Source organism: Argopecten irradians, chromosome 2 (genome assembly GCF_041381155.1).
Source record: "Argopecten irradians isolate NY chromosome 2, Ai_NY, whole genome shotgun sequence".
Lineage (NCBI taxonomy): Eukaryota > Metazoa > Mollusca > Bivalvia > Pectinida > Pectinidae > Argopecten > Argopecten irradians.
Genome location: NC_091135.1, coordinates 58885255 through 58896164, shown reverse-complemented (window position 1 = coordinate 58896164; position 10910 = coordinate 58885255). Strand labels below are relative to the sequence as shown.

Sequence of the window (10910 nt, the reverse complement as noted above, 5' to 3'; positions counted from 1 at the left end):
TGTTAGGCACTAGTACAGCGCCTGTGATAACCGGCGATAGCGCGGACAAGAACGGGCTCAAAGTGTCACTATATAGGTGACCCATTATACGGGGTAGGTACAGATGCATAATTGTATGTACAATGTATAGTGTAAGGTTGTTGTTATCAAGGAAGGAGCGCTCGCTCCATTAAATGTTTACTAAGAAAATTTATCTACTGAAATATGTATACAATTCAATTATTATAAACATTTGTGGATACTTTAAATTTTCTACATTATTGTCCTAAGGAATTACTTTGAACACGATTTTATTTACACCTGATCTTTGTCAATAACAGCTTGGTAGATTTATTTTGTTTGCTATTTGTTAGTACATGTGCTTAATTTCCATAGTTACATTATTTCAAAATACCCAAACTATTCCTTGCATAATAATAAAAAGCGTTTGTCATTAAAACTACATTTTTCCTTGTTGTTTGTCGGTGTTTGTTAGTTTGTTTTTCACCTCTTCCTGAATAAGACGAGACACATTTGATTTACATGAAAAAAATATTTCTTTACCAACAACCCAGTGTTTCACTTTCTTAATGCTAAAACGTCTAACCTCACTAATCTACAATTTGTTCAGAATCATAAAATATAATATATATATATTGTCGTATAAAACAAATGATTATTTTGTCGTCTATCAAACATAGTGCGGTCGTTACGTCATTTACAATCTGCGATATCTGTACTCGTATTACAAGAAATACTATATCACGAATTATTATAGGAATGGTCTGACTACAATATTGCTCAGCAAGCATTAACTACAAATCAAAACAAATTAAAGGAAATATTGAATTATTTTTGTAGAAATGGTAATTTGGTCTCCATTGGTACATAAAGATATTCTAGTGTTTTTTTCATTCATTCATGTAGCTATAGACGTTTGTTTAGGTTTTTGACTGGATGACATTCAATATAAAGCTTACTGTACCTGGATCGAGGAAAGTTTGCAGTCTGCCCAACGTCAGGACAGTGGACAGCTCAGAACAAAGTCATCATGATCACGATTTGTTAACATTTTCATGGAAACTCGTCCAATGCCTAAATAGAAATACAGGTTGTAATGTAAATAAAAGAAACGCAAATGCAAATACGGGATGTAAATACTTTCTGAAGTAAAACTTTGTCAGTGATGGTAATAGTGTAAAGAAAGTAACTTTAATTACTGACTAAATATACTACATATGTAATTTGTCCTGTTTTACTAGATGAATATTACCATTCATAGCACCATTAGAATAGATACTGTATACCGAAATACCGCCGATGAATACAATAAAAGCTCTCATGTGTAAGTAATGGAATGGTTTGCACCTTGTAACTAAGAATCTAAAAAATAGTAGAGAAAAAAAGTAGGTATTATCTATGTCCGAAATAACCAAGACATACAAGAAGTGACTGTATTCTACAGAAATGTACAAAATTGATAAATCAATTTAAAAATGTTGTGACAAAAATAACGATTGAAAGGACTGCATCTATAGGATATTCACTTTTTAGAAATTCAGTTATCATATTTCGTTTTAAATCATTATGTTACCTTAAAAGCAATTTTTACTGATTTTTTTACAGCATTATAGTTCCTTTGGAGCAATACTTCAGTTGTCAGCAATTGATTAAATAGAAATCTTTTTTACTTTCTGGCATTCCAAATGCTTCCATGGAATACTTGTGTAACTATTGAGATATTCATAGTAATGTGTCTGCTGATGTGAAATCTGAAATGATTGGATGAACGTGACAATTTTAAATTTGATATTATTACGATCACTTTAATTTAATATCACATATCTATTTTTAGCTTTTATAGGTAATGACAATGAAGCCTTATGACGTGTTATGTAAAAGGTAAATGACTTATTTGGAAGACTTGACGGATAATTTGATATTCTGTAGGGTGCAGAGTATAACTACAAAGAGGAATGTAACATCGTACATAAATATCACTTATTTCCTTTCATACAGTGAATTGACATTGACCTGTATGTCTGACATCCCGATAAGATACAAAACTAACAATATAAAGCTGGTCAGTGGGTCATTACTTTCAAAGATGCTTCATTAATGCCATTATAACTGTTTAACATGTTTTATTTTGAAGTGAAGTAACAAAACAAAACAAACAACGAATAACGAATACATTTAACGAACAATGATTTTTCTCGGCGCTATTTAACATGCACATCATCATTATCATTTTATAAAGCATGTCACACTTTCGAATAGATAATACACCATCATATCACCCCACCACCAGGCACATAAATGCATATAATTGTATATGATATCATTCCATAGCATTCTGATATACATTGTTCCACTGTACACACGGTTAATAGTGTTATACTATTCAGAAATCCATTAACACAGAGAAAAGAAGCACTATAGAAATCAAAAACAAATGGATATAATTAATGACACTTTAGAAACTAGACTGTCGTAGATAGCACTGGTATATTTAATAACCAGCCAAGAACACTAAACACATTCCCGTGTCAGTAACTATCGAAAGTAATACGTCTAATGCATACACTTAACATTTATAGACAATGCTTCAAAGGAAGTCTAGTTAGCAGATAAAATGCTCTTGTTAAAACAAATATGTCTGTGTGAGGAAATACTCATTAAATAGTTTTAAATGATGTTGGGTTTTCTGGAATTTGCTTTGTGATATGGTCAGCGTGTAATGTGTCTATTTTTCTGACAATTGGTAATTGCCAAATGTAGGCCTTCCCTGGTTTTAGCATGCTATACAGATATTATGTCTCTCTTTAAATCGCCCTATATAAGGTTATAAAGCCCAGCTGTATTGATGGTAGAATGTGACCAAATAAAACGCCAAAACATTTCAATTCTAAATAAAGTTTTACATTACCAATTACAAATTCACATATCTATTTTGTTCTGATACTGATGCAGATTCGTGATGGATGTTATTTTTCTTTTCCCATTTTGCAAAAATGACAACATTTTATGGGGTACATATCATATCTTACTCGTTGTTTCGATTAACCATATCCTCTTGTGATACAGATTGACTAAGAATTACAGATACCTAAGATACTATATGGTGGTCAACTGGTTGAGGTATTTTAGCACCAACGTTCATCCTCTGGTCGCGTCCTCGAGATAAAGTTGTAAGATACTATTATTAGAACCACTACTTTTTTCTATTGATCTTTCCGCTCGCCCACTAAAATCCATCACACACTTTAGTAAGAATAGTTGTTGAACGTAAGAGTTATTTCTTCCCATGTTGATCCATCTAGTGACGTTTTATACTAAGGTTTTTACTTGGAAACGGTGAAAGGGGTGATTTTTAAAATAAAAGATTCCATCTATTGTTTGTTACTGCTTGACAGTAACGTTTATATTGTTTATGATTGGTACACCAGACATGTCCGGATACGGTACCCACTACTGGCTGCCGTTTATCTGACTGGGGAATGTTATCTTTCGTGTTATCGACAGATTCATACGTGTTACTTTACAACGACATAAATCAGGGGAGGCTATGATGATCGTCTGAATGGTAAGTCATATTACGATAAATTAACTAATATGATTATTTGTGATACATTTCCCTAATTTCAATATAAACAAAGATTTTTTGAATTATTCAGGATAAGAAAACAGATTGCAATTTTCTATAATATAAAAGCTGAGAGCAGGTGTGCTGGAGCTTATTAGGAAGAAATCGCGAAATAACACAACACAGTATAATATGTAAAGTTATCGTATAGATGACATGTATCAATTCCGGTGACAAGATGAGTCAATATGTAATAATATAACACCAGTCATGAGGTAATTAGTAATCCACATGGATGGGGGCGGGTATATCCATGTGATGCATAAGAGTTATCTTTCTTGATATATATGGGATGCATGCAAGCTTTGATTGTTTTGTCTAAATGGTTTGGCAAGGCACATGTAAGTAAGGTATATGTAAGCAAAGCGATTACTAGATTAGTGATTTTCATTGATTGGCGTACATGTCGAAATAAGGAACCGTACAGAATGTAATTATTGGAAACAGTACTTGTCCACAAACGTATTTTATATTCTTTCTATACTCATGATTTGTTTTCTGTCTTGATTAATACTTTACACATAAATATGAAATATCAAGCTTCAATTTCCTGCCACTTGCATCTACCATAGCATACGATAAAGGCTATGTATACTATTTCTAGCGCCAATCTGAATTTAAATCGTTGTTCAACCGAGACCTTCTGTCTTTTTACCATAATTATAAGTACAACCATGTCCTGTCATAATTCTAGTGTGGTACTCCAGGAGTTAATGGATTCTGAAAATTAATATTTTGAAAATTAATCTTTATTTTCTTAATACTATACTTACATCACATATAAATCTACATTTGTAATCATCATTATAAAGCTTGGAGGGTTAACACCATGGCCTTAGAGAATACTCTGATTCTTCATTGCTTTCAATTTGCCCTTACATAGTAAGTCTTTTGTTTCCACGCTATCCTCTTTGGTGATTTTACATAACACAACGTTATTCTAACATTGTGTGGCTGGAGTCGAAGCAATTCACTATGCCGGCACATCTGAATCTTAAAGTGAACAGTCGGGCAAGGATGGCTAAAGTCGGTAAAATGGTGTTAATGTATTCAGTATAATTTCTTATGAAATGGAAAAATAAAATCTCTCGTCAAAATCTGTCTGCGTACGAAGAAATTAATTCAAAGTGTGGAAATTCTCAAACGTCCTCCTGGCTCACTATGTCCGTGGTTACATTTCCACGCAGCCTCGCTTTCAATGCTTTCAACTTTTCTTTACTTTAATGGTCAGAACTGGGAAACTAAGCAAAACTTGACCGTCGTATTAATATGTGAGAACTTTTGGAAGGCCAATGAACGCATTTAGACTGGTTTTCTTTGCCCGACTATTCACTTTAACTGGAGTTATATTATATACCTTATTTCTGCCCATTCCGGATGTAAATGTTCTTTTATTAGTGCTATTTCACACTAATGCTTGCCGTTGAAGACACCGAACAAATATAATGTTTCTTTTCATGTTTCATTTAATACACGTGTCATAACGACATGCGTATTGTTGTTTCACATGCTTTGACAAATAATATACAAAAGGTTTTCTCCAAAGCATTCCGCACATTTTGTTTGTTCTAGATTTCATTTAAGTAAGCATTGATAATGGATGAAGAAAACCCTCCCCAGACCCAACAGACCACCACTGAGTCCGAGGATGCAGACATCAAAAGGGTCCAGGTAGCCGGTATCACCATACCACTCAATTTAGGCTATGTGAAAAGTCCTCTGGGAATCGTAACGGCAGTATCAGGCGTACGTAGTTTATCAACACTATCTTGTTAACGTTTAAAAATCAGGCAATGATAGGTACAGATGTCATTATTTTAATGTTTTCATATGTCTCACCAATAATGTGGTAATGCTTTTAGTCTGTTTCTGAAGTTCTGTATTCACTGTCATATGATGGTTAACTTCTGGTTAGTATTTGAACAAATTCAGTTTTTTATGTGGTTCATTAGAACATCTAATGCAATTGCTACAATTTTTTTTTATAAAATATTTTGCTGATTAAAAGGTTTGATATACAGATATCTTCTAATTTTGTGTATATGAGTTTAATGAAGTGTGAATGTCTTCTGTTGACACCCATTCTAAGCATTACAATTAATCATTCCCACAGCTCTTAGCTCTGTTGGGCACCATTCTGGTCTCCGCTAGTTATAACATCAACTGCTATGCCGGCTACGGAACCACATACGACTTCTTTGAGTTTGTTTCTACATCTTGGTTTATACTCTCCGTCTTTCGCTACATCATATTCCTCCTCACAAACAAAAAGGGAATTCTGTGTGGGTCGTTCGTTCCATGGACCTTGCTGGTATGTGTAATTTCCAAACGTTCATATCTAGGCGAGTATTGAAAGACCAATCATGTATTATTATAATAAATTAATGTATAATAGAAAAGCGGATCTTGCCAAGCTAATTAATCTTGATTGTCAGTTCGAAGAACGTTAGGAGACACCAGACCTTTCTATAATCTACTTTTTGTGTTATTGACTGAGGGATGCATCCTATTTCACGATAAATTTTGGACACAAAGCAATCGTCCACATTCAGTATCGCAATAAGACAAACGGTATAAAGAAGATAAGGTTAACCGGTCCAATATATATATGTATAATATTCTATTTATTATTTCAGATGATGGCAAACACTGCGGTGTACATAATATTTTTCTTTTTTGGATCTATCGCAATGGCTGCCAACGCATGTTGGAGGGGTGGATATAAAGCTACAGCGGTATGATAATTTATTTTGCCAAAATATCTCTTTTTCTAAGAGGTACAGAAATCAAGAAAAGCTCAAAAAAATGATAAAACAATCTTAACATTTTTTCGCCAAAAAAAATTCAAAAACTTAGAAATTACTTAACCTATATAATAAGAGCAAATGTAAATACAAACGTATGGAGAAGTACAATAGGAATGTCAGATTATCAGAGTAAGCGCTTTCTGCTCCATATACGAGAGAGTAACAATATCAAAAGATTATCGAATTATTCATATGGAATCTAATAAATGTCTGGAACAATATGATAAATTCAATTAAATTCCATTAAAGTATGGAGTTGAATACATCCTCTTCTAGAATAAGAAATTAGTTATAAATATAGCTTTAGCAGTTTCGAATTTCGTTTTCTTGGTAAGCATGTTGTATATACTACTAGTACTGAACTTGTTTTTTTCATACAGGCATTCGGATTTTTCACAACGGGTACCTGTGTCGCCGAGATTATCCTGCTATTATTTAAACTGAGAAAGGAACATGAACCAACTCAGAACCGAGTTCTCATCTTCATGGGAGTTCAATCACAGTCACAACAGAATGCTCCTCCGCCTTATGACCCGGACAGCAATATGACCACTGATCCACCAAAGTACTGAGTCTCCATCATAAATATAGATCCACCAAAGTACTGAGTCTTCATCATAAATATAGATCCACCAAAGCACTGAGTCTTCATCATAAATATAGATTCACAAAAACGTACTGAGTCTTCATCATAAATATAGATCCACCAAAGTACTGAGTCTTCATCATAAATATAGATCCACCAAAGCACTGAGTCTTCATCATAAATATAGATTCACAAAAACGTACTGAGTCTTCATCATAAATATAGATTCACCAAAGTACTGAGTCTTCATCAAAAATATAGATTCACAAAAGTACTGAGTCTCCATCATAAGTCACATGTTCATCAAAAATATAGATCCACCAAATACTGAGTCTCCATCATAAATATAAATCCACCAAAGTACTGAGTCTCCATCATCAACATAGATCCACCAAAGTACTGAGTCTTCATCATAAATATAGATCCGCCAAAGTACTGAGTCTTCATCATAAATATAGATCCACTAATGTACTGAGTCTCCATCATAAATATAGATCCACCAAAGTACTGAGTCTTCATCATAAATATAGATCCACCAAAGTACTGAGTCTTCATCATAAATATAGATCCACCAAAGCACTGAGTCTCCATCAAAAATATAGATCCACCAAAGTAATGAGTCTTCATCATAAATATAGATCCACCAAAGTACTGAGTCTTCATCATAAATATAGGTCCACCAAAGTACTGAGTCTTCATCATAAATATAGATCCACCAAAGTTCTGAGTCTTCATCATAAATATAGATCCACCAAAGTACTGAGTCTTCATCATAAATATAGATTCACAAAAAAGTACTGAGCCTCCATCATAAATATAGATCCATCAAAGTACTGAGTCTTCATCATTAATATAGATCCACCAAAGTACTGAGTCTCCATCATAAATATAGATCCACTTAAGTACTGAGTCTCCATCATAAATATAGATCCACCAAAGTACTGAGTCTCCATCATAAATATAGATCCACCAAAGTACTGAGTCTCCATCATAAATATAGATCCACCAAAGTACTGAGTCTCCATCATAAATATAGATCCACCAAAGTACTGAGTCTCCATCATAAATATAGATCCACCAAAGTTGAGTCTCATCATAATATAGATCCACCAAGTACTGAGTCTCATCATAAATTAGATCAAAGTACTGAGTTATATAATCCACCAAATACTGATCTTCATCATAAATTTAGATTCACAAAAAAGTACTGAGTCTTCATCATAAATATAGATCCACCAAAGTACTGAGTCTTCATCATAAATATAGATTCACAAAAAAAGTACTGAGTCTCCATCATAAATATAGATCCACCAAAGTATGAGTCTCATCATAAATAAGATCCACCAAAGTACTGAGTCTCCATCATAAATATAGATCCACCAAAGTTCTGAGTCTTCATCATAAATATAGATCCACCAAAGTACTGAGTCTTCATCATAAATATAGATCCACCAAAGTACTGAGTCTTCATCATAAATATAGATCCACCAAAGTACTGAGTCTTCATCATAAATATAGATCCACCAAAGTACTGAGTCTCCATCATAAATATAGATCCACCAAAGTACTGAGTCTCCATCATAAATATAGATCCACCAAAGTACTGAGTCTTCATTATCAATATAGATCCACCAAAGTACTGAGTCTCCATCATAAATAAAATTCGTACTGAGGTCCCGAGCAAATGAAAACATAGATATATAAAAGTACTGTATCTAACTGACAAAGTACTTAAATAAAGACCATTGATAGTCACCATTGTTAATGTACTAAATGTAAATACACTAAGTTACTACGTTGTCACTGCTATAACTGAAACTTCTCCGTTTTCAAAATATCAAATATGTATATATATATACACCACAATTTTCCATGCCTCGTCCTTGGCAGCACATCACCATTTACAAGTCTTTGTAGTACTTGTATTTGAAACTACCTTTTTCACGTAAAAATTTGTCTTTGTCATTCATTTAAAATAATTTACAAATGATAATGTAGAACTGTTATTGCTGAAATTGCATTTTATAATTCAACAGATGATGGCAGGTACATCGAAATAAACACAAGAAATGACCTAACTTTCTATGTCTAAGAGTATCTGTCCAACTACACTGGATTTTACTGGGAGTCAGTGCATTGTCTCTGATGCAAGTGTTTATAAGTAATTAAACAGTAATCCGCTGATGTACATACATACATTTTGTTTGTAACAATAAATAACAATACCTTTGTCTACTCGGTGTTTATTTGTTTATTAAAATCAAACTCAATTTTTAATGTCTTTTTGAACGGATACTAATCAGGACCTCACGATTGTACTTCTTTGGATAGGGTCATAATCGGGGATACGACACATCACATTTTCTTTACAGCATGTGTACTGGTGGTGGCAATGGCAGATCCAGGTTCGTTTTATGAGTTTCAAAATATAGTATAAACGGTGAAATACCTGGGCCCAGTTATTCAAGAGGTGATTAGGCTAATAACTATTCAACAATTTTCAAATAAAGATAAAATAATTTCTGGCAATACGAATTTTACAAAACTTTATAAGAATCTTATTAAGTGAAGATATAACCACAAGTTTTGTAGTAATTTCACTAATCATGTAATTAAGCTTATCGTGCTTTGAACAACTGAGCCTGGTTTTTTTAATACAATTCTCCGATTGAGGGGTTGAGGTTGCCATGAAGCCCTAAACCCCTTTTGGATAAACCACTGAAAGACACCATAAATTACCCTGTATCTATTCAGAACAAGTCAATAGAGGCATATACTGGAAAGACACTCAGTAATGATGCTCTCAATGAATTTGTCCAGATGATTTCGACGATCTTGTTAGAAAAATTGCTTCCTTCCGCATCACCTTGTAAATTGGACCTTCTTTGATGATCTCAGCGTCAGTCTAACGTTTATGTGGCAGTACCATCTCATTCCCAATGTTCTTTGGTAAGAGACTGCACACGTGCTGTATGTTCTTTGACCGCTTTCGAATATCAACAACGAATAATTTTCAAAGTTTTGACACAAAGGACTGTCAACCTTCAAATTCGATAAATAAATGTTACCCTTTACACTACTGCAGAGAACTATATGGGTTAATTCACATTTCAAAGTCAAAACATTGCGCGCCGATGTGAAACAACATCTTATTTAACACCACTGTAACCATTAAAACTAGATTCATGAACAGAGAGTGGTCTTCCAAATATTTTCCCCTGGAAAAACATGCCATATTAAACGCCTCCATTTGGCGGATTAAATAGCGCCATTTCAATGTGGTTTAGTGTCTTTTGTATTGTATGACTTTACATAAGTTACTAAGCAGAAGTTACGGATGACCGTCGGCTGACAAATTCACTCCATCGATTATACATTATAAAGGGAGAATCCCTACATTCACACGGAAACTTTACAATACGGTATTCTGATCAAAGTAATTCGTAAAATCTGCCAAAAGATGCAATCAAGCTTAGTCGAGCCTTATTTTAGTAAGTCATTAAATCTCGTTTTCAGTCTTGAACAAATCTGGTTAAGGTATTCTTAAACGAGTGATATTTTGCATGCCTATACATATGTAACTTCTGTGGTGTATTTGAACATAACCAAGTTGATAAAAAAAGTGTATGCATTGCTAAAAACCTAAGGTATTACTGACGATTCAGTAGCTTGTCAATTTTAACAAAATAGTAATATTATGTACGTTCCAAGAAAAATAATCCACCAGGTTCCAAAAATGTAGCGTTGGGCATCACTACATAAATTCACAATAGATCATCATTCTTTAAAACTATCAATCATCGACTAATGATTGAATATTTCATGCATTCCGTCGGCTTCCATGTTACAAAAATCATATTTCTTGTTTGCTTTTCTTTCCTTAAATAATTGT

The 10910-nt window shown here is 33.5% G+C and overlaps 1 protein-coding gene across 3 annotated transcripts; it reads left to right on the top strand.

The window, feature by feature from the left end:
• The first annotated feature begins 3437 nt into the window (after positions 1-3437).
• Positions 3438-9251, top strand: LOC138316077 (uncharacterized). Of its 3 annotated transcripts, none has more exons than XM_069257566.1 (6): positions 3438-3565; positions 5198-5371; positions 5739-5936; positions 6262-6360; positions 6813-6997; positions 9055-9251. In XM_069257566.1, the coding sequence occupies exons 2-6, from the start codon at positions 5222-5224 to the stop codon at positions 9056-9058; spliced, it is 636 nt and encodes a 211-aa protein (XP_069113667.1). In that variant the 5' UTR covers positions 3438-3565; positions 5198-5221; the 3' UTR covers positions 9059-9251. The 3 variants fall into 3 exon arrangements, with proteins under 3 accessions (XP_069113667.1, XP_069113664.1, XP_069113666.1); XM_069257563.1 differs by having other exon boundaries at positions 6813-7033; XM_069257565.1 differs by lacking the exon at positions 3438-3565 and adding an exon at positions 3888-3966 and having other exon boundaries at positions 6813-7033.
• The last annotated feature ends 1659 nt before the right edge of the window (positions 9252-10910 follow it).